The sequence below is a fragment of the Lagenorhynchus albirostris genome, chromosome 12 (genome assembly GCF_949774975.1).
Source record: "Lagenorhynchus albirostris chromosome 12, mLagAlb1.1, whole genome shotgun sequence".
NCBI lineage: Eukaryota > Metazoa > Chordata > Mammalia > Artiodactyla > Delphinidae > Lagenorhynchus > Lagenorhynchus albirostris.
In genome coordinates this window covers 46,616,205-46,639,905 of record NC_083106.1, presented here as the reverse complement: position 1 = coordinate 46,639,905, position 23,701 = coordinate 46,616,205, and the positions used below count along the sequence as shown (strand labels likewise).

The window sequence follows — 23,701 nt, the reverse complement described above, 5'->3', positions numbered from 1 at the left end:
TTGTTGCAAATGGCATTATTTCATTCTTTTTTATTACTAATATTCCAGTATATATATATGTATATGTCACATTGTCTTAAACCAATCATCTGTTGATGGGCACTTCGGTTGCTTCCATGTCTTGGCTATTGTAGATAGTGCTGCCATGAACATTGGGGTGCATGTATCTTTTTAAATTAGAGTTTTCATCTTTTTTGATGATTGTGTCTTAGCTCTCCTTCATTATGATTTTCATTGCTCTTTCTACTTCCAATACAGACACTATATAATTTATTGTTTAAACTAGAACTCTCTTAAAGTAAAGGGAGGTTTTATTAATATGGCAGGGCAACAGGCTTACCTGGCTGCTCTCTTTCTTATCCTGTTCAATAACTACCCTCCAAGAGAGGAATTGCTGAATCAAAGGATATGAAAACCCTTCTAGATACTGTTCATTAACAGCTGTACTAGAGATGTGATTACATTAGGCAAGACTTGATTAGATTTCAGTAGTGTGTTTCTGTATTTGATCTCTAAAACATTTTGTTGTTTAAAGTTGAGCTCTGAAATTAGATAATCTCATTCAGATGGCAGTAGGTTCGCTAGTTGAACTCAAAGAGGATAACTGTAGTACTGAAATTTGGCATGTGATTTCATGCCATCATCTTGCCTCGGAAGAGTAAGTTCACTTGATAAGATTTGAGACCTAGACTTTGATCCTGATTGTGGGCGGGGACTGTGCCCCAGGCACTATAAAAAGCCAGATTGCCAGAGCTCCCACTCACTTCACCAAGAAGCCTGGAGAGGTAAAAGTGCAGACTTCAGAGCTTCAGGGAATCAGCTGAAAGTCCCCAAATCAATGTAAGCAATCATTTCTGTCTGGGTTGTTTCCACTATCCCATTTCTCTCTCATTAGCTATAATTATCTTTTGAATACCCAGGAGTGGAATTGCTGGATCATATGGTAGTCTTATTTTTAATTGTTTGAGGAAACTCCATACTGTTTTCCATAATGGCTGCACCAATTTACATTCCCACCAACAGTGCACAAGTGTTCCCTTTTCTCCACATCCTCACCAACATTTGTTGTTTGTAGATTATTTATTTATTTATTACTGTAGGTCCTTGTTGGTTATCTATTTTAAATACAGCAGTGTGTACATGTCAATACCAAACTCCCAATCTATCTCTGCCCCCAATCCATTCCCCTTTGGTAACCATAAGTTCATTCTCTAAGTCTTTGAATCTGCTTCTGTTTTGTAAGTAAGTTCATTTTTATCATTTTTTTTTTTTTTTAGATTCCACATATAAGCAATATCATATGATGTCTGTCTTTCTCTGCCTGACTTACTTCACTTAGTATGATAATCTCCAGGTCCATCCATGTTGCTGCAAATGGCATTATTTCATTCTTTACAATGGCTGAGTAATATTCCATTGTGTTTATGTACCACATCTTCTTTATCCATTCATCTGTTGATGGACATTTAGGTTGCTCGCATGCCTTGGCTACTGTAAACAGTGCTGCAGTGAACATTGGGGTACATGTATCCTTGTGAACCATGCTTTTCTCTGAATATGTGCCTAGGAGTGGGATTGCTGGATCATATGGTAGCTCTATTTTTAATTTTTTAAGGAACCTACATAGTGTTCTCCATAGTGGCTGTACCATGTTTGTAGATTTTTTGATGATTGCCATTTGAACAGGTGTGAGGTGATATTGTGGTTTTGATTTGCGTTTCCCTGATGATTAGCAATGTTGAGCATATTTTCATGTGCCTGTTGGTCATTTTTATGTCTTCTTTGGAAAAATGTCTATTCAGATCCTCTGCCCACTTTTTTTTTTTTTTTTTGCGGTGCGGGGGCCTCTCACTGTTGTGGCCTCTCCCGTTGCGGAGCACAGGCTCCGGAGGCGCAGGCTTAGCGGCCATGGCTCACGGGCCCAGCTGCTCCACAGCATGTGGGATCTTCCCGGACCGGGGCTCGAACCTGTGTCCCCTGCATCGGCAGGCGGACTCTCAACCACTGCGCCACCAGGGAAGCCCCTCTGCCCATTTTTTAAACTGGGTTTTTCGTTTTGATGTTGAGTTGTATGGGTTCTTTGTATGTTTTGGATGTTAACCCCTTATCAGATATATAAAATGCCTTCTCCCATTCAGTAGGTGGCCTTTTTTTAATGATTGTATTTAGGTGTGGAAATTCTTTTTCTTCAACTGCAAGTGACTTACAAAGTAATGCTGTTTAGGGGGTAAAGACTGTGCTCCTGGTTCCTGTTAAAGACCCAGTTGGGAAAAAAAAAAAAGACCCAGTTTGGCTCACCTCCTACGGGGAGAAACTGTGGTCAGAGCAGACAAGACTTCACCCGGAAGTCTCCAGACAAGGTAAGCTGGCCCCCATGAAAAGACAATGTCCAACTGTCCTATTTCTCTTTCTTGTGATCACTTAAATTTTGGATAGTTTTCCTCACAGACAGTGCCTTTGCTATGATTCTCTGTTGACTTAGTGTCACTTTCATGTCTAAACTACAGAAAGGTTTACATTATTTAATTTTTGTATTGGATTTAGGTACATCCTGACTACTGAAGAGCAGATCAGGTACTGAAAGCTCCCGATCGCTCCCAGAAGCTAATAAAGGGCCGCTTCAGATCAATTCTGCTAAAGAGTGAACTTCAGGGGCCATGGCCAACCATCTGCAAGAGGAGGCAGCCTGTCCAGTCTGTCAGGAGGTTTTCCTCAACCCCATTGCTCTCTCCTGTGCCCACACTTTCTGCTTTGATTGCATGCAAAGTTGGATGGAAGAACAGAAGGATCTGAAATTGATCTGTCCCATATGTCGAGGCGTCAATGAGAATCCTCCTTTGGAGGAATGGCAAGTTGGAGAACTGATTCTTCTCATCACACAGCATGGTTCCCAACTGGAGCAGGGTCTGCATGTGAATGACGAGTACCTGAAGTTCTGGGAGGACATAACTCTGGATGTAGCCACCGCCAACCCCTTTCTTGTCCTCTCTGATGACCTAAGGAGTGTCCAGTGTGGAAAGATCTGCCGGAACCTGATGGAAGATCCCCAGAGATTTGCATACTGGGCTTGTATCCTGGGCACTCCATGCTTCTCCTCTGGCTGTCATTACTGGGTGGTAGAAGTGGGAGAGGGGAATGAGTGGGCTCTGGGGGTCTGCAAAAAATCGGTTGACAGGAAGAGGAAGAGCGGTTTTTCCTCTGAACATGGCTTCTGGATCATCAGCATGAAGGCGGGAATAATCTATACCTGCTCCATCCCAGAAACCAGAATTCCTGCAAGCCCTGGCCTTAGCCAAGTAGGAATTTTTCTAGATATTGAGTTGGAAGAAATCAAGTTTTTTGATGTTAGTAATGATGCCCTCATCTACATACACAGTAATTTCTCCTGTGTGGAGCCTTTGTGTCCATTCTTTAGTCCTGAGCTCCCCAGAGAAGGTGATAATGGTGGCCCCCTAACCATCTGTCCATCAGGAACTCATCCCTTCCTAGAAACGTCCTGTGAGATGAATGAGATCTCTGATGTGAGAAATGTCAGAATGACCCAAGAAGAGACAATTCTGTAGACTTTGTAGCTAAGCAATTTTAATTGATTTGAAGGTGTATTTTGTAGACCTTGCAGCTAAATAACTATGGGGTGTAGGGGGTGTTATTAAGCACTTTAAAGCCTCAGTTTTTCAGTCTTTACTTGGGGATAATTATATCTCTCAGCCAAACAGCTGTGATGATTAGAGACTACACTGCATTTATTCTGTAGTATATACAATGGGGAGTTTTAGATTATAAATTAAATTATTACATTTTGTGGATAGGAACAATGCCTTTTTCATAATTTCATGCCTTTTCTGTAGTATAATTCCTGATAATGATAACTGTCTGGGGAAAAAGAAGAATGAGATGCCAGAGTGAGATATTTTGACATGAAAGTTAAATGAGAGAGACAAATGTACTGGGAAAGAACTGTTTTTTATTTTTACTTTCTTGAAAGACAAAGAACCTTTCACTGAGGTAGTGTTAGTGGTTTGTCCTAATAAGAATGTTCAATAATTGGCATATTGGGTGGTTGTCAAAGTGGTATTGTATATATGATGGCCAAAAAGGTGCCAATAGGGTCAGTCAGAGAGTATCTGTCCTGGACTCCTTGCTTGGTGTCCTGCAGTTAACGTTGCACTTCCCTCTACCACAACTCGTTGTCAATAGATTGGCTTTACTACACACGCGTGAGCAGACCCAAGTTTGGTCCAGTAACAGTTTCTCTAAGATTCTGGACCTTCTGGAATCAATTATATAAGGAGGGAAATGACTGTTTGGAACACTGGATCCTCTCACAACCTATCTGTAATTTGTGCCCCTCCCCCCATCACACCCACGCTGTCCTAGACTGCAGTTTCCCACACCCCAGTCTTAAATGCTCATGATGGCTCCTTTTCAAACCATTCAGGGGCTTTCGGGTTGTATTTTTAAAATTTTACTGAGTCAGCCACTTCCAAGGTGGCATCTGTCCTAGGAATGCTGGGTTGGGACATGTTCTGGACTCTGACTTTGACTTCCTTTCCAAAGAGACCCAGAATTGTTGCAGGAAGAGGGACCCCTTCCAGGGCCGAAGAGTGGGCTCTTGTCTAACACTCAGAAATGAATTGCCTGAGGAGACATATGTACTGACAAAGCAAAAGACTTTACAGTAAGTCCCCTACATAAGAACCTTCAAGTTGTAAACTTTCAAAGATGCGAATGTACGTTCGCATGTCCAATCACGTAAGTTAGTTTACATGTCTGGCATACATTGTCACGTACGTGCATCCTCTACAAGTGGTTGTGCTTTTGTGTATTTTACTGTACAGTACCGTATAGAGTACAGTAGTATAGTATCTTTATTTCAAGCCCAAGTTGTCCAGAAGCAAGCGTAAAAGCAGCGGTGATGTAGTTGGTACTGCTAAGAAGCGCCAAGTGATAATGATGGAACTTGCTGTGCAACACGAGGAGCTTACTAATGAAGTCCTGATGGAACTGCAGGCGCAGAGAAGGGACAAAGAGAGACAATAGGAAGAAGAAGTAACTGAAGAACCAAAGAGATTCACAACACAGGAAATGGCAAGGGGATTTTCTTTACTTGAGGAGGCACTGTTAGTTTTTGAGTCATAGGACTCGAACGTAGAACGGTACATGAAGGTTGCAGCAGCCGATCAGAATGTAATCCAGCACGACCGTGTCATCTATGACGAGAAAAAAAGAGCTACTACCCAGACATCACTGGATCGTTTTTTCAAGAGAGTAGACAGAATTGAATCCAGCAAGGAACCAGAACCGTGCAGTCAACGTCAGGTGTGAATGAAACTGCAGCTTGCCCTCCATCTCCTATTGCTGACGATCCTTCAGCTCTACCATCTCCCACCTCCTCTCCCTCCTCCAGTCAGTAACTCTTCTTGCCTGTTCACTCAATGCCAGCCCCTCTACGCCAGCTGTTGTACTGTACTACTGTACTTTTCAAGGTACTGTACTGTAGGATTAAAAATGTTTTCTTTAGTTTGTGTGTCTGCTTTTTATGTATTATTTGTGTGAAAAGTATTATAAACCTATTACAGTACATTACTGTATAGCCGATTGTGTTAGTTGGGTACGTAGGCTAACTTTGTTGGACTTACGAATAAATTGGACTTACGAACGTGCTCTCAGAACAGAACTCGTTTGTATGTAGGGGACTTACTGTATTGGGAAGGGGCTATGGCTGGGCGGAGAGCTGCAGGGTAAGGGAACCCAGGAGAACTGCTCTGCCACGTGGCTCGCAGTCTCAGGTTTTATGGTAATAGGTTAGTTTCCGGGTTGTCTCTGGCCAATCATCTTGCTTGGCCCATATTTGGTCTGACTCAGGGTCCTTCCTGGTGGCGCCAATATCTCTCAGCCAAGCTGGAGTCTAGAGCAAAGGATTCTGGGAAGTTGGTAGGACAATATTATGGGATGGCGTCTCCTCCTTCCTTTTGGCCCATCCCGAATTCTCCTGGTTAGTTTTCAGTGGCAGCAGCATGTTCTTTATCGGGACCTCCTGTGGTGAGACAACTCATCGTGCCTGGCCAGTGCGAGCGGTTTCGGTTAATGGTTCCCTAACAGAATTGTCATCTCCCATTTCTTTCCAACTCCATTGGAGATGAGGGACAGCCCAGTTGTGGTGTTTTGTTGTTGTTGTTATTCACTTTTGATCCATATGATTTTATTTCAGGGGTCTCCTTGCCCTTCTCTGACACTGGGCCTAGGTGGGGACCACCCCAATCCACCTTAACAGGTGTTTGTATTGTTGAAACAAAAGTTTTCTGAGACAATACCTATGACGAGTAATAACACTATAATTTTATTTTATTATATTTTATTAGAAAAAATGCTGGTCTCACACACTAATTTGATTTCAGAACTCACCAATAGATTAGAAGTGCAATTTGAAAAGCTGGGAAGGTCCCTGGGCTTCTCATGTCTTTAAGTGCTAAAGAGAAGGCAGCCCCAGTTTCCTAGGACTAGAGGTAACAGTATATATTATAATCTGCATATTTCAGCTTCTCTCAAGGACCATTTGCTTTAAGGGACTTTCTTTCTCTTCTTCAGGGGGATTTAAGTTCTAAGCTTTCCTTCATTCCAGCTAAAGGACCTGAGTAATTTTTTTCTTCATCAAACATTAAGGGAAAATGCCAGTGGCCAATGATTGGCCTGTTTCTTTTTTTCCTATCTGAATCACTGTGGCCCAGGGGAAATGATGGGGGCTGGGTCACATTCTCATCCTGTTGTCAATCGGTATTTTTCCTTAGCAAAATATTTCACATATCCAACTCTTTAGCATGTCTATTGCTACAACCCTAATCTAAACCTCACACGTATCCCATCTGGACAGTTGTGACAGCCTCCTAACCTCCTTGGTCCACCCGCACCTTTCCATAGTTCACTTCCACCTGGGCACCAAAATGATTCTTTTAAACTATCCATCAGGTCATTCCTGTCTTAAACCCTGCAAGGATTAATAGGTCAGGGGGAATAAATTCTCTCAGATGCCCTCCCCCACACTCTCCCCTCACTCCTCTCCAGGAGCACTAGCTTTCTTTCCACCAGAGCCAGCTTCCCAGGGCTCAAATCCTATTTTTGTTACTTTCAGTTATGTGATTTTGGACAAGTTATCCAACTTCTCTATGCCTCAGTTTCCTACTTAGTAAACAGGGATTAATAAGAAACCCAGCCTTTAGGATTGTTGTATGGATTAAATTTGATAATTCACCTCGATTGTTTAGCTCTGGGCCTTGCTTGTAGACTGTGCTATTTGTTGCCAATTAGTGACACCATCTAGTATCTTTGGTGACGTGTGAGGTTGGCTATTTATTTAACATACTCTTTATCATGTTGGAAACGTCTTTTTAATCCCAGTTTTTAAAATACTTTAAACTTATTCAGGAAGAGGTATTGCATTTTGACTAGTCTTTTAGTAATGAAACAATTGTTTGGTATTACTTATGGATTGATAGAAGAAAGCATCTTGGTGTGCCCATCCCCCTCACACATCTGTGTAAGTTCCTTCCCTCCTCCTTCCCATCCCCCAGCTAACCCCTCCCACTGTTGCAAATTGTGGTGTGGACTGATGTATACAGAAAGGTTTTAATTGGCTCTGGGGGTAAAGGTGGAGTCAATTTGGGGAACAGAACTCTGGTTGCCTCAAAAAGCAATAGTAGTATGAGGATAATTACAATTCTGAATCTAATTGGTATATTAGGATAATAACAATTATTATTGCACTTCCCACCTCCCTTCCAACAGCCCTTCTCAAATTTCAGCTTTCCAGCCCTCAGCCCTTACTTCCCCCATCTGGGAATCCTTAATAAAATACCTCCCCACCCAAACTTGGATGGAATCATACCCCTTACTCTTTTTTTCACATCTACCTCTGCCTCTCCCTCACTATCCCTCCAAGCAATACGTTTTACACATAATGTTCTTTCCACTGTGGTCTTCTTGGACTAAACTGATTAAGTACCTATCCCACCCTACCTCAATTAGCATAACTGACTAAAACTACAGGCTAGGTGGGGAAGGAGAACAAGAAAAGGCTGGGGAGATGCAGGGAAAGAAGAGTGAGGGCCAGGCTGAGCTCCAACCAAGGCTAATGGTGAAGGAGGAACTCAGTCCTTCCCACCTGAGTTACAGGGACGGGGAAAAGCTTACACTACCTTCAACATCTCTGTTTGGGAGGAAGACTAGTTCCCCACCACTCCAAGACATAGTTGATTTGAATGACTTTATTTGGCCATAAAGACTCAGATGACATAAGCGGCCGGAGCAATGGTTCTCAGCCCTGGTTTCTCCTTACAGTCATGTGAGGAATTTCAAAAGTTCCCAGACCCCAAACCATGTCCTAAACCAATCAAATTGGAACCTCGGGGATGGGACCCAGACAGTGGTACTTCTCCAAGTTTTCTAGGTGATTTCAGTGTGCAGCCAGGGTTGAAAATCACTGGACTAAAGAACTGGTTCCAAAAGTTTATTGTGCCTCAGAATTTCTTGGATGAATTCAGTAGGTCTGGGGTGGGCCCCCAAAATTTGCATTTGTAATCAGTTCCCAAGTGATGCTGGTGGGGACCACACTTAGAAACCAGTGGACTAGAGGACAGAGTGCACTTTAATTTTCATTCTTGAATTAAGTCCGTTAATTAATTTAAAATTTAATTCCATTTTAGTTTTAATTTAACTTTAATTCTTGCATTAAAAACCAAAACAAATTAGAGAAACCGTGGAACAGTTGAAGAGAAAGGAGGGGGAATGAGGGAGGTTAGCTGGGATTAGATCAGTGTGTTTAGAAAACTCAGATAACATTATGGGCATTCTAGCCCACCACCAGCCCCTCTGCATATTGATCACAAGATTTTCATCAATTCTGGTACCCTGATAATACCCCAAAGTGTGTATAAAAATGACTGTTCACCATAATGTCCCAAGCCTATATTCTTAATATTTGGTTTTAGGACTTTCTGTAAGAAAAAGGTTCTTGTTCAAGCCTTTCTGGGCCACCTTTTTTCCATAGAAAGCAATCAGGAAAAAGTGGTGAGATTTTCTGCTTCTTAAGAGGTTACTGTCTCTGGACAGTCTGTACATGTTCACTTAGAGTTTGGTGAGTGCTGTTCTTTGTTTTTCATAGGTGGCAGATTCTGCCCAGACTCTAAAATGTACTGATATGTATGGGTGCCATATGCAGTCTGGTCTTAGACTTCCTCGTGGCAAGCTTCTAAGAACCTTTCTTAAGAAACAGCTGGCTCTCCCTCTTTGCCCACTTTTTGGTCTCTTCCTTCATCCTGCTGCTCTACTCTCTTGGACCGTAAGGGTAAGGGGCTGCCTCAGGGCCTGAGAGAAGCCTGTGCCCATGAAGTGTACAGGGACCCCTGACGGCTGCACAGCCTCTCTACTTGCCTTGGAACTTTACCTCTGACTTGACCAATGTGATACAGAAATTAACAGCTTTCCATTTTAAGCCTGTGTTATGATGTGATTTCTTTCTATTTTTTGGATTTTATTTATTTTTATATAGGAGGTTCTTATTAGTTATCTATTTTATACATATTACTGTATATATATCAATCCCAATCTCCCAATTCATCCCACAACCACCACTGCCACACCGCCCCCACCCCGCCATTTCCCCCACTTGGTGTCCATACGTTTGTTCTCTACATCTGTGTCTTTATTTCTGCCCTGCAAACCAGTTCATCTGTACCATTTTTCTAGGTTCCACATATATGCGTTAATATACAATATTTGTTTTTCTCTTTCTGACTTACTTCACTCTGTACACAGTCTCTAGATCCGTCCTCGTCTCTACAAATGACCCAATTTTATTCCTTTTGGTGGCTGAGTAATATTCCATTGTATATATGTACCACATCTTCTTTATCAATTCATCTGTTGATGGGCATTTAGGTTGCTTACAAGACCTGACTATTGTAAATAGTGCTGCAGTGAACATTGAGGTGCATGTGTCTTTTTGAATTATGGTTTTCTCTGGGTATATGCCCATTAGTGGGATTGCTGGGTCATATGGTAATTCTATTTTTAGTTTTTTAAGGAACCTCCATACTGTTCTCCATAGTGGCTGTATCAATTTACACTGCCTTTTCTCCACACCCTCTCCAGCATTTGTTGTTTGTAGATTTTCTGATGATGTCCATTCTAAGTGGTGTGAGGTGATACCTCATTGTAGATTTCACTTGCATTTCTCTAATAATTAGTGATGTTGAGCAGATTTTCATGTGCATCTTGGCCATCTGTGTGTCTTCTTTGGAGAAATGTCTATTTAGGTCTTCTGCCCATTTTTGGATTGGGTTGTTTCATTTTTTGATATTGACCTGCATGAACTGTTTATACATTTGGAGATTAATCCTTTGTTGATTTGTTTGCAAATATTTTCTCCCATTCTGAGGGTTGTCTTTTCATCTTGTTTGTAGTTTCCTTTGCTGTGCAAAAGTAGGTCCCATTTGTTTATTTTTGTTTTTATTTCCATTACTCTAGCAGGTGGATCAAAAAAGATCTTGCTGTGATTTATGTCAAAGAGTGTTCTTCCTATGTTTTCCTCTAAGAGCTTTATAGTGTCCGGTCTTACATTTAGGACACTAATCCATTTTGAGTTTATTTTTGTGTATGGTGTTTGGGAGTGTTCTAATTTCATTCTTTTACATGTGGCTGTCCAGTTTTCCCAGCACCACTTATTTAAGAGAGTGTCTTTTCTCCATTGTATATCCTTGCCTCCTTTGTGATAGATTATTTGACGATAGGTTTGTGGGTTTATCTCTGGGCTTTCTATCTTGTTCTATTTATCTATGTTTCTGTTTTTGTGCCAGTACCATATTGTCTTAATTACTGTAGCTTTGTAGTATAGTCTGAAGTCAGGGAGTCTGATTCCTCCAACTCCGTTTTTTTCCCTCAAGACTGCTTTCGCTTTTTGGGGTCTTTTGTGTCTCCATACAAATTTTAAGATTTTTTTTCTAGTTCTGTAAAAAATGCCACTGGTAATTTGATAGGGATTGCATTGAATCTGTAGATTGCTTTGGGTAGTATAGTCATCTTCACAATATTGATTCTTCCAATCTAAGAACATGGTATATCTCTCCATCTGTTTGTGTCATCTTTGATTTCTTTCATCAGTGTCATAGTTTTCTGAGTACGGGTCTCTTACCTCCTTAGGTAGGTTTATTCCTAGGTGTTTTATTTTTTTTGTTGCAATGGTGAATAGGATTGTTTCCTTAATTTCTCTTTCTGATCTTTTGTTATTAGTGTATAGAAATGCAAGAGATTTCTGTGTATTAATTTTGTATCCTGTAACTTTACCAAATTCATTGATTAGCTCTAGGAGTTTTCTGGTGGCATATTTAGGATTCTCTATGTATAGTATCAAGTCATCTGCAAGCAGTGACAGTTTTACATCTTCTTTTCCAATTTGTATTCCTTTTATTTCTTTTTCTTCTCTGATTGCCGTGGCTAGGACTTCCAAAGCTATGTTGAATAATAGTGGTGAGAGTGGGCAACCTTGTCTTGTTCCTGATCTTAGAGGAAATGCTTTTAATTTTTCACCATTGAGAATAATGTTTGCTCTGAGTTTATCATATATGGCCTTTATTATGTTAAAGTAGGTTAGCTCTATGCCCACTTTCTGGAGAGTTTTTATCATAACTGGGTGTTGAATTTTGTCAGAAGCTTTTTCTGGATCTATTTAGATGATCATATGGTTTTTATTCTTCAACTTGTTAATATGGTGTATCATATTGATTGACTTGCGTATATTGAAGAATCCTTGCATCCCTGGGATAAATCCCGCTTGATCATGGTGTATGATCCTTTTAACGTGTTGTTGAATTCTGTTTGCTAGCATTTTGTTGAGGATTTTTGCATCTATATTCATCAGTGATATTGGCCTGTAATTTTCTTTTTTTGTAGTATCTTTGTCTGGTTTTGGTATCAGGGTGATGGTAGCCTCATAGAATGACTTTGGGAGTGTTCCTTCCTCTGCAATTTTTGGAAGAGTTTGAGAAGGATGGGTGTTAGCTCTTCTCTAAATGTTTGATAGAACTCACCTGTGAAGTCATCTAGTCCTGGACTTTTGTTTGTTGGAAAATTTTTAATCACAGTTTCAATTCATTACTTGTGATTGTTCTGTTCATATTTTCTATTCCTTCCTGGTTCAGTCTTGGAAAGTTTTACCTTTCTAAGAATTAGTCCCTTTCTTCCAGGTTGTCCATTTTATTGGCATAGTATTACTTGTAGTAGTCTCTTATGATGCTTTGTATTTCTGCGTTGTCCATTGTAACGTCTCCTTTTTCATTTCTAATTTTATTGATTTGAGTCCTCTCCCTCTTTTTCTTGATGAGTCTGGCTAATGATTTATCAATTTTGTTTACCGTCTCAAAGAACCAGCTTTTAGTTTTATTGATCTTTGCTATTGTTTTCTTTGTTTCTATTTCATTTATTTCTGCTCTGATCTTTATGATTTCTTTCCTTCTACTAACTTTGGGTTTTGTTTTTTCTTCTTTCTCTAGTTCTTTAGGTGTAAGGTTAGATTTTATTTGAGATTTTTCATGTTTCTTGAGGTAGGCTTGTATTGCTATAAACTTCCCTCTTAGAGTTGCTTTTGTTGCATCCCGTCAGTTTTGAATCATCATGTTTTCACTGTACTTTGTCTCTCGGTATTTTGTGATTTCCTCCTTGATTTCTTCAGTGATCTCTTGGTTATTAGTAACGTCTTGTTTAGCCTCCATGTGTTTATGTTTTCTACGTTTTTTCCCCTGTAATTGATTTCTAATCTCGTAGCGTTGGGATTGGAAAAGATGCTAGATATGACTTCAGTTTTCTTAAATTTACCGAGGCTTGATTTGTGACCCAAGATGTGGTCTATCCTGGAGAATGTTCCATGTGCACTTGAGAAGAAAGTGTAATCTGCTGTTTTTGGATGGAATGTCCTGTAAATATCAATTAAGTCTATCTGGTCTATTGTGTCATTTAAAGCTTGTGTTTCTGTATTAATTTTCTGTTTGGATGATCTGTCCATTGGTGTAAGTGAGGTGTGTTAAAGTCCCCCACTATTATTGTGTTACTGTCAATTTCCTCTTTTATAGCTGTTAGCAATGGCCTTATGTATTGAGGTGCTCCTATGTTGGGTGCATATATATTTATAATTGTTATATCTTCTTCTTGGATTGATCCCTTGATCATTATGTAGTGTCTTTCCTTGTCTCTTGTAACATTCTTTGTTTTAAAGTCTATTTTTTCTGATATGAGTATTGCTACTCCAGCTTTCTTGTGATTTCCATTTGCATGGAATATGTTTTTCCATCCCCTCACTTTCAGTCTGTATGTGTCCCTAGGTCTGAAGTGGGTTTCTTATAGACAGCATATATTACTGGTCTGTTTTTGTATTCATTCATCCAGTCTGTGTCTTTTGGTTGGAGCATTTGACCCATTTACATTCAAGGTGATTGTCGACATGTATGCTCCTATTACCATTTTCTTAATTGATTTGGGTTTGTTTTTGTGGATCTTTTTCTTCTCTTATGTTTCCCACTTAGAGAAGTTTCTGTAGCATTTGTTGTAAAGCTGGTTTGGTGGTGCTGAATTCTCTTAGCTTTTGCTTGTCTGTAAAGCTTTTGATTTCTCCGTTGAATCTGAATGAGATCCTTGCCATGTAGAGTAATCTTGGTTGTAGGTTCTTCCCTTTCATCCCATTAAGTATATCATGCCACTCCCTTCTGGCTTGTAGAGTTTCTTCTGAAAAATCAGCTGTTAAACTTATGGGAGTTCCCTTGTATGTTATTTGTCATTTCTCCCTTGTTGCTTTCAATAATTTTTCTTTGTCTTTAATTTTTGTCAATTTGATTGCTATGTGTCTCGGCCTGTTTCTCCTTGGATTTATCCTGCCTGGGACTCTCTGTGCTTCCTGGACTTGGGTGGCGATTTCCTTTCCCATGTTAGGGAAATTTTCTACAATAATCTCTTCAAATATTTTCTCGGGTCCTTTCTCTGTCTCTCTCTTCTCCTTCTCGGACCCCCATAATGCAAACGTTGTTGCGTTTAATGTTAGGCTGTCTTCATTTCGTTTCATTCTTTATTCTGTTCCACGGCAGTGCATTCCACCATTCTGTCTTCCAGGTCACTTATCTGTTCTTCTGCCTCAGCTATTCTGCTATTGATTCCTTCTAGTGTATTTTTCATTTCAGTTATTGTATTGTTCATCTCTGTTTGTTTTTTCTTTAATTCTTCTAGTTGTTTGTTCTTTAATTCTTCTAGGTCTTTGTAACACATTTCTTGCATCTTCTCGATCTTTGCCTCCATTCTTTTTCCAAGGTCCTGGATCGTCTTCACTGTCATTATTCTGAATTCTTTTTCTGGAAGGTTGCCTATCTCCACTGCATTTAGTTGTTTTTCTGGGGTTTGATCTTGTTCCTTCATCTGGTACAAAGTCCTCTGCCTTTTCATTTTGTCTGTCTTTCTGTGAATGTGGTTTTTCTTCCACAGGCTGCAGAATTGTTGATGTGATTTCTTTCGTATTATGATTCCTACTCATCCTGTGTGATATGTTTAGGATTTAAGTTAAGACATGTTAAGTACTTCAAAATGGAGTTGTAGTGGCCAATGTGAACTTCCACGCTGGTTGTTTAGTCTTAGAGGGATAAACTAAGAATATTACTTTAGATAAGAAGTTTGATGGCCTATGTACATCTCTGGAACAGAAGGAGGAACCCCCTTTAGATTCTATCTATCTCTGATAGATTCCTCTATCAGAGGAACCCCCTGATAGATTCGGGACCCCCTTTCCTGGGGTAACCTTTACTCCAAGAGACCACTGAGCAGAGTGAGTTGAAGCCTGTTCTCTGGAGGACCCCACCCTGCCTGGCTGAGAGCCTGTTCCATTGGATGCTTCTGCAGGCTTACCTGTGGGAGCCCAGGGCGACTTCCTGCTCACATTTGTCCCAAGATCCATTGCTGGACCAAAGACACCTGCTTGTGCTGAGATGCCTCCTTCCTGGCTTCTCCTTGGAGTGGCTTGTTACTCCCTTATCCCTCCTTTGACTGACCTGTGTTGTGGGCTAATTGTGTGCAATAAACTGGCTGATTCCTGAATTGAATATGGCTGGGTTTCCTTTATCTCCAATCCCAGGATTTTCACCTGGCCTCACCTCTGGGCCCCGAGACAAACACACTCATTTCTGTGTTCTCCTTGCAGCTGGCCTTACTCCTGACTCATACTCTGGGGCACCAACATCTCTATGACATGGTGGTGATTGATTTTTGGGTGTTGTCCAAGAACTCCTTCCCCATGTGCCTGTCTTGAGAACTGTGGAGCAGCCCTAAATGCTTGTGTCTATTTCACCTTGTCTTCCTTGGTGCCCTGGCGGTTGTCTTCCAGGATTTTGCAGACTCACAGTCTGCCCTCAGCTTCCTTCCTCTCTTCACTGACCAGCTTCAATAACTGAAAGACAATGTGCAAAGTGCACCTCTGCTTTCTCTTTTAATAGAAAATTCCAAACATTTAGAGGACAGAATATTTAGAGGACAGAATATTTAGAGGACAGAATAGCAAATCTTCATGTACTTATCACTCAGTTTCAACAATTATCAACAAATGTCCAAAATCCTCTTTGGATTACTTAAGAGCCAATCTCACACATCATTTCATCCATAAATGCTCACTAAATATCTCTAAATGAAAAGCACTTAAGAAAATTATGATACCATTATCATATATAAAATGTTAATGATTCCTTAATGTCATCAAACATCCAATCAACATTCCCATTCTCCCTTCTGACTCAGCTCTGAGAGTTTCACTTTAAGTAGCGCCAGATATCCTAAGCTGGTCCAAGATTTATTTACCTAAATTATGGAGTCCTTGTACTTTCGTTTGTTGTTTTTTTGTGTTTTTTAAAAAATTAATTAATCTATTTTTGGCTGCATTGTGTCTTCGTTGCTGCGTGCAGGCTTTCTCTAGTTGTGGCAAGTGGGGGCTACTCTTTGTTGTGGTGCACAGGCTTCTCATTGTGGTGGCTTCTCTTGTTGAGGAGCATGGGCTCTAGGCGCACAGGCTTCAGTAGTTGTGGCACCCGGGCTCAGTCGTTGTGGTGCACGAGCTTAGTTGCTCCACGGCATGTGGGATCTTCCCAGACCAGGGCTCGAACACATGTTCCCTGCATTGGCAGGCGGATTCTTAACCACTGCGCCACCAGGGAAGTCCCTCCCTGTACTTTCTGTATCAAGGTTTCCAACCTCAAAACAGGAAGGCACTTTTTTTCTAGTTTTCTTAAGGTGCTTAAGAAAAAAATCAGGACCCTCCTCACCAACCCCAACCCCTGCCCTGCCCCAGCCACTGTGTCAATCTAAAGCCTGCAAGGAGCACCTGGGATCCTGCCACAGTGACTGAGATGTAGCTTGTTTCAAGGGGACCAATGATCTTAAAGTTCCAACTTCTGGATTTGTATCAACCAGAGGTATTTTTCACATTCTGATACTCGCTACCTTTTTAAAAAACAGATAATGAAAGCACATGGTACAATATTCAAAAAGGCACAGAGTGTAACTGTCTCAAGACACTCTTGTTCCCACTTACCTCATTCTCCCCACAAACAACTGTGGTTACCAATTGCTTGGGGGCTCTTCCAGAGGTATTCTATATATGTATACGTATATATTTTACAAAAATGTTCATTTAGTACATACTTTGCTTTGCACCTTGCTTTTTTTCACTTGAGAGTATTTAAGGAGATTTACTTTAAATGGTCTTTTCCCAAGTCTCAGATAATGAGGGCTTCCCGTACTGTGTTTATCAACTTAGCCAATTTTCTGGAAACAGTCCTCAATAAGATTTGTAAGTGTAACACTTCCTTTGTTTTTCCAGGAAGCCACTAATCCTTCTCACAATAAAACCCATGGCACTGTGACTGCCATCAAAAAATTGCTAGAGTGTCTAATTACTACAAAATACCAGTAAAAACAGACTGACCTCATGCCCTGTATCTTTCAAGTAAGAAATTATTTTTTAAGCATAGATAGTTAAAAAAATGATGTTTTGGTAAAATCCTTAGAAAAGGCTGCAATGCCAGATTTATTGAAGGACGTGGATTGTGATCTCAGGTGATTCTCTGGAGACCTTAGTGAAGGGTAAGAGCAGGAAGTTGACAGTGATTTCTTAGAGAAAAAAGATGCTAATGCTTCACTTTACCAGGCTCTGAACATACAATCTGTGGCCAAAGGGGGAAGCCCAGTATTGGGCAGTGCTGGAGATCCTGAGCTAGGCTAACAGGGGCAGAAGCATAACAGGGGTGCAAGTTTATCATTAAAGGTGTTGATGTTTTTAAGACTTGGCTTGAGTGGAGAGTCCACAAAAGAAGGCAGAGGAGGAGGTGGACTTTGGCTTGTAAATAATTAGCTCAGACCCAAATACTCCAGATAGCCTGAGAAGAGGAATTTTAATTTAATATATAAAGATTATTTTAAAGATATATCTACCCACTGTTTTTTCTGCAAGATGATGAACCAAAGAATAGAACTGAGATTATACTTTTCCCTGATTAAAATGGACCAGAGTCCTGGAAAGCTAATTATTACAAGTAGTTCTAGAAGGTCTTTATTGTTATTAATATACTGTTATTTATTTATTCATACATTTTATTGTGCATGAAACGTATATCTTTTCTTCTTCAGACATAGCACTTAAATCCAATGGTTGAGTTCTTGAGAAAAAAAAAAAAATCAGGTTTTAGAAACCACAAACAGACTTTGTCAAGTATCTGTTCTAGGGCTTCCCTGGTGGTGCAATAGTTGAGAGTCCGCCTGCCGATGCAGGGGACACGGGTTCGTGCTCCGGTCCGGGAGGATCCCACATGCCGCGAAGCGGCTGGGCCCGTGAGCCACGGCCGCTGAGCCTGCGCGTCCGGAGCCTGTGCTCCGCAACGGGAGAGGCCACAACAGTGAGAGGCCCTAGTACCAAAAAAAAAAAAAAAAAAAAAAAATTTGTTCTACTCAGAAGCACAAACACTTCTCATCAAGGGTTTTTAAGTTCAAAATAGGTTATATCTCCTTAATGTTACAAATTGAGGCAGATTAAATACATAAACCCTTACCAATGATTGCCATATATTTTTCTAAAAACATTTACTTTGTGCTTCTCATAACCACTGAAGCTCCATTTAAGCTCATTTTTTGTTTTTTGATGAAGATGGCAGAGGTGAACCAATGACATCTGAACTTCACAAAGTGTGGCAGAGTTTAAAAAATAAAGTGGCATGTCCTATTTGTCTAGATTATTTTTCTGAACATCCGTATTAAAAATACAGATCTGTGTAGTGATGATAAATGATTGGCTAATGATTGGCTGATAGGCAGTCACTCGTCTCTTCATCAGCACTGTGCTGAAAATAATGAGATTCCTTCTTTCTGGTCCTCATTTCTTTATTGGCAATTATACTCTCCCCTCTCCCACCATAAATGCAGGTCTGTGACATCAAAGAATTTCTACCCTCACGTCTTGCTTCTTGGTAATCTAAATATATCTCAGGTGTGTACAGAGGCTTCTGGTTTAAGTTCATGGGCCCAGAGCACATGTTACCTTCTCTTGGAATGACAAGAAGGAAGTACCAAGAGGTGCAATTTGTAAGAAATTTGAGAACGGGGAGCTGGAAACTGATGAAATAAAATTTATATTTTATAGCAAGACAAGAAAAATTTAAACATATAATTTTACTCTGCCAGTTTGGACCTCCTCCCTCCCCTTTAGTGTGTATTGTGCATCTGGATTAACCAGACCTCCTTAGGACATAATCTTCCTACTTAATCTTGTAAGGGGCCATTAGGGTTATAATCCTCAGGTTGGCTCAAATAAAATTTTCCATTTTTTTCTTAGATTAACTACTGACTAATTTTGTTAACATATGCATGGTATAGCCAAAAGGATATTAGAGATACCCACCAGAGGACACCTGGTGTCTACTCCCAGCTGGCACTGAGTACCAGCACGGGCCCTGTTGAACCCCACCGGCTTCTTAGTACTCCTCAGGTGTTCCAGAGAGTTCTCCTGATATCTGGATCTCATTGCTTTTAAGTGATGAATTTTATTTGAGCTGTTTTCACTTAAGACTTAGAGTTTTAAGGGGCACTGGTACATTTCCTAGGCAGGGACCTAGGGGGATCTGGGCAGGAGGCCCAGGGAAATATAAATGGTTGGGTTTTTGTTAAATTTGCCTTAAATTGGAAAAAAAAAACAGTTAATATATGGTCTAAACAAACCTTTTGCTAGGGAAATGAGACTGGATTATTCAGTTCTGAAGAACAAGGGACATTTGCTCCGTCTGGCCACAGGGTGTTCTCAGGTGACTGAGAACCTACTAGAAGTGTCTGAGGATCAATCCTCGTGACATGCAGTGGTTCCTTTTTTTTTTTAAATTTTATTGAAGTATAGTTGATTTACAATGTGTTTAATTCCTGCTGTACAGCAAAGTGACTGAGTTATACATATATATATTCTTTTCATATTCTTTTCCATTATGGTTTATCACAGGTTATTAAATATAGTTCCCTGTGCTATACAGTAGGACCTTGTTGTTTAGCCATCCTATATATAATAGTGTGCATCTGCTAATTCCAAACTCCCAGTCCTTTCCTCCCCCGCTCGCCCTCCCCCTTGGCAACCACAAGTCTGTTCTCTATATCTGTAAGTCTGTTTTTGTTTCATTTGTGTCATATTTTAGATTCCACATATAAGTGATATCATATGGTATTTGTCTTTCTCTTTCTGACTTACTTCACTTAGTGTGATAATCTCTTGGTCTATCCATGTTGCTGCAAATGGCATTATTTCATTCTTTTTAATGGCTGAGTAGTATTCCATTGTATATATGTACATCTTCTTTATCCATTCCTCTGTCAATGGAAATTTAGGTTGTTTCCATGTCTTGTCTGTTGTAAATAGTGCTGCTATGAACATAGGGGTGCATGTATCTTTTCAAATTACAGTTTTGGGTATATACCCAGGAGTGGGATTGCTGGATCATGTGGCAAATCTATTTTTATTTTTTGAGGAACCTCCATACTGTTTTCCATAGGGGCTGCACCAATTTACATCCCTGCCAACAGTGTAAGAGGGTTCCCTTCGCTCCACACCGTCTTCAGCATTTGTTATTTGTAGACTTTTTAATGATGGCAATTCTGACTGGTGTAAGCTGGTACCTCATGGTAGTTTTGATTTGCATTTCTCTAATAATTAGCAATGATTAGCATCTTTTCATGTGCATACTTGGCCATCTGTGTGTCTTCTTAGGAGAAATGTCTATTTAAGTCTTCTGCCCATTTTTTGATTGGGTTGTTTGTTTTTTTTGTTATTGAATTGTAGTAGCTGTTTGTATATTTTGGAAATTGAGCCCTTGTTGGCTGCATCATTTGAAAATATTTTCTCCCAGTCCATAGGATGTCTTTTTGTTTTGTTTATGTTTTCTTTGCTGTGCAAAAGCTTGTAAGTTTGATTAGGTCCCATTTGTTATTTTGGCTGACCTAAGAAAACATTGGTATGATTAATGTCAGAGAAAGTATTGCCTATGTTCTCTTCTAGGAGTTTTATTGTGTCTTGTCTTACATTTAAGTCTTTAAGACATTTTGAGTTTACTTTTGTGTATGGTGTGAGGGTGTGTTCTAGCTTCACTGATTTACATGTGGCTGCCCAACTTTCCCAACACCACTTGCTGAAGATGTGCAGTGGTTCTATAGGGGAATCCCACTACAACTATTCAGTAAATACTGCTCTTCCAGGGATACAGGAGATAAGTCCTGATCATCCAGTCCTCTGAGCACTGTCAGAGGGAGTTCTGGACTGTTGGAGGGAGAAACTGAGCCATGTAAAAGAGCTGAACCAACCCAAGGGTAACTCCTTGGGGAGCTAGACTCAGAAGCAGCATACATGCGATCCACCACACTGTCCTCAGAAAGTTCAGATCATATCTCATATCTGAATTAGACTACCAAATTAATCATGGGAAATTGTGTCTCAAAGGCTGAGCAGCTCCCGGATGGACAGCCACCTATGGGGACACCAGCTGGGTTTATATATGGTAGCATGAGCTTACTTAATTGGGAATTAAAGGAAATCTCGCCCTGAAATGGCTAAGATGGGGCTCTGTTTTTTTGGCTTTCAAAAACTGATTTTTACAAGTGCAGTTAAGGCTGGCGGAAGGTAAGTTCCTACCATGTCAGTCAGCCTCCTGGATCCTTGCCTGTATGGTCCACTGGAAATAAGAGTGGTAAGAGTTGTTTACTCTTTTCTAAAATAGGCTAGCTGGAGCAAATATTTGTAGGGCTAGCTCCTTGGATCCTTTGAATTGGAAAGACTTCTAAATCGGTAACAAATTTTGGAAAGCTCCAACTTTTTTTGTTTTTTTTTTTTTGCGGTACGTGGGCCTCTCACTGTTGTGGCCTCTCCTGCCGCGGAGCACAGGCTCCGGACGCGCAGGCTCAGCGGCCATGGCTCACGGGCCCAGCTGCTCCGCGGCATGTGGGATCTTCCCAGACCGGGGCACAAACCCGTGTCCCCTGCATCGGCAGGCGGACTCTCAACCACTGTGCCACCAGGGAAGCCCTGTTGTTTGTTTTAATGTGCATTTATTTATCACTGAGTTTGAACTTTGTCATACTTTTTTTTATTGCAGTATGGTTGATGTTTAATATTATATGGGTTTTAGGTGTACAACATAGTGATTCACAATTCTTAAAGGTTATATTCCATTTATAGTTATTATAAAATATTGGTTATATTCCCCATGTTATACAATATATCCTTGTAGCTTATTTATTTTACACATAGTAGTTTGTATTTTATTACATCAAAATTAGTTATCTGGCCATTCACAACTGCAATGCAGTCTGGAAGGTGTGCACTTTCAGCTTTCCAGTCAGCGCTTAATGACAGACAATAAAGGATGCCATTGACAAATTTGGGAAATAGTGATATTTCAGGAGAAGATCTATAGAATATTTAGGACTAAGAATTAATATCTTTGTTAAAACAGGATAAATTCCTATAGGAAGCAAGAAAAAGAAACTATAGAAAAATGGCAAAGATTAAGATTAAGAGATACCCTAATAGTTAAAAATATACAGAGATGAGATGTTAACCTCACAATAATCAACAAAACACAAAAGTCTGAGATAGTGTTTACAGAAGAGCAAAATATAAAAAGGAGGATATCAAGTACTGCTGAGGATGTGGGGAGGTGGAGAGTTTGGCCCTGCTGGGGAGCGCGTAGACGGTATGGTCACTTTGAAAGCAGTAAAGTAATAACCTAATGGAATTAAGTAATTACCATATAGACTTTCAACACTAGGGAACCCTCACAATGGTGCACCATGAGGTTTTTATGAAGATGTTTAACACAGCATTATTTGTGGTAACAAAAAAAAAACAGGGAATAATTGGGTCGAATTATTGACCTGTACACAGCAGTCACAAGGAATAACCCAAGCAGACATTTAGCCACATGGATAGATCTCTAAAATATAATTTTTGTAGTCCTATACTGTTTATGTAAGTTAAACATACCCAAGCAGTAATATTTGTATTTTAAAGATTCTCACACATACGTATACAAATAAAAATATTGAAGTTGGATTGAAAGTACAAATATTACATACTTTAGGTTGGAAGCATATGGAGGGGGAGAGAAATTGGATTATATGGGATGAAGGGGATAAAACTCTAAAATAAAATAAAGAACAAATGAAGATCATGCGTCATGAGTTGATGGCATGATACATCCCATACTACTCATCTGACATTTCTAAAATAAACCATTTCCTCTTGAGAAACAGGAAGGTTTGACAACCTAAGATCTGGCTTGGTGGGAGCCAGGAGGTGGGTAGATGTGGAGCAGTCCCCCACAGCTCACCTCCCTTACTGTTTTTCAGCAGTCAAGTGCATCAATTTACATGGCTCTCTGGCCTCTGCAAGCATCTGTATTAAGGCCTCTGCTCTACAGAGCTTTGTTCCAGATGGGGATCTCAGGAGCAGGCGACCTCGTGGGCATGGACCAGTTTTGTAAGCCTAACAGGGTGAGTTAGTTTATCCTAAAGGCTGTTGCTGTGCTGTTGAGTTCCCTGGGCTGAGAATCCCAAAGACAAGCAGCTCAGAAGATTTTAGAGGCCCTAAAGTCAATATTCACCCTAGGCAGGGTCCCTCAGAAGATCCAGACAGACAGAGAAATAATTGTAAACAAAGCCCATAAAGAAATTTTTATAAGAGTGTACTGTCTTCTCCCATCATTAATAATTCAGGCAAGAGACCTGTGAAGAGCACAGACCTTTGACTTTTCTATACTTTAGAAATGGTCAGACTTTCAGTCACTGATTAAAGTTTCCAATTTAGCTTGCTAAAAATGTGCCAATGAATTCTGAATCCTGTAGGTTTTTGTCAGAAAATAGCAGCTTTTCCATCCATGAACTTCCTTGATTAAAATGCTAAGGATGTTCCATATTCAAGTAGCAGATTACTTGAGACAACCTTTAAAAATTAAGACCCTTTGGTATGAAGTAACAGAAATCAACTCAAAAGCTTAATTAAAAAAAAAAGATATTCTTTGTCAAGAAAAGGGTTTGTAACCTATGGATGAAGTTACAAATTTAACTACTACATTCATAACTGATATGTAACAGGTACAAAAAATTAAGA

General features: G+C 40.1%; 1 protein-coding gene across 1 annotated transcript; it reads left to right on the top strand.

Annotated features, from left to right (window-relative positions):
• Positions 1-2,340: 2,340 nt before the first annotated feature.
• Positions 2,341-3,563, top strand: RFPL4B (ret finger protein like 4B). Its single transcript, XM_060167677.1, has 2 exons — positions 2,341-2,360; positions 2,545-3,563. The coding sequence occupies exon 2, from the start codon at positions 2,658-2,660 to the stop codon at positions 3,561-3,563; it is 906 nt and encodes a 301-aa protein (XP_060023660.1). The 5' UTR covers positions 2,341-2,360; positions 2,545-2,657.
• The last annotated feature ends 20,138 nt before the right edge of the window (positions 3,564-23,701 follow it).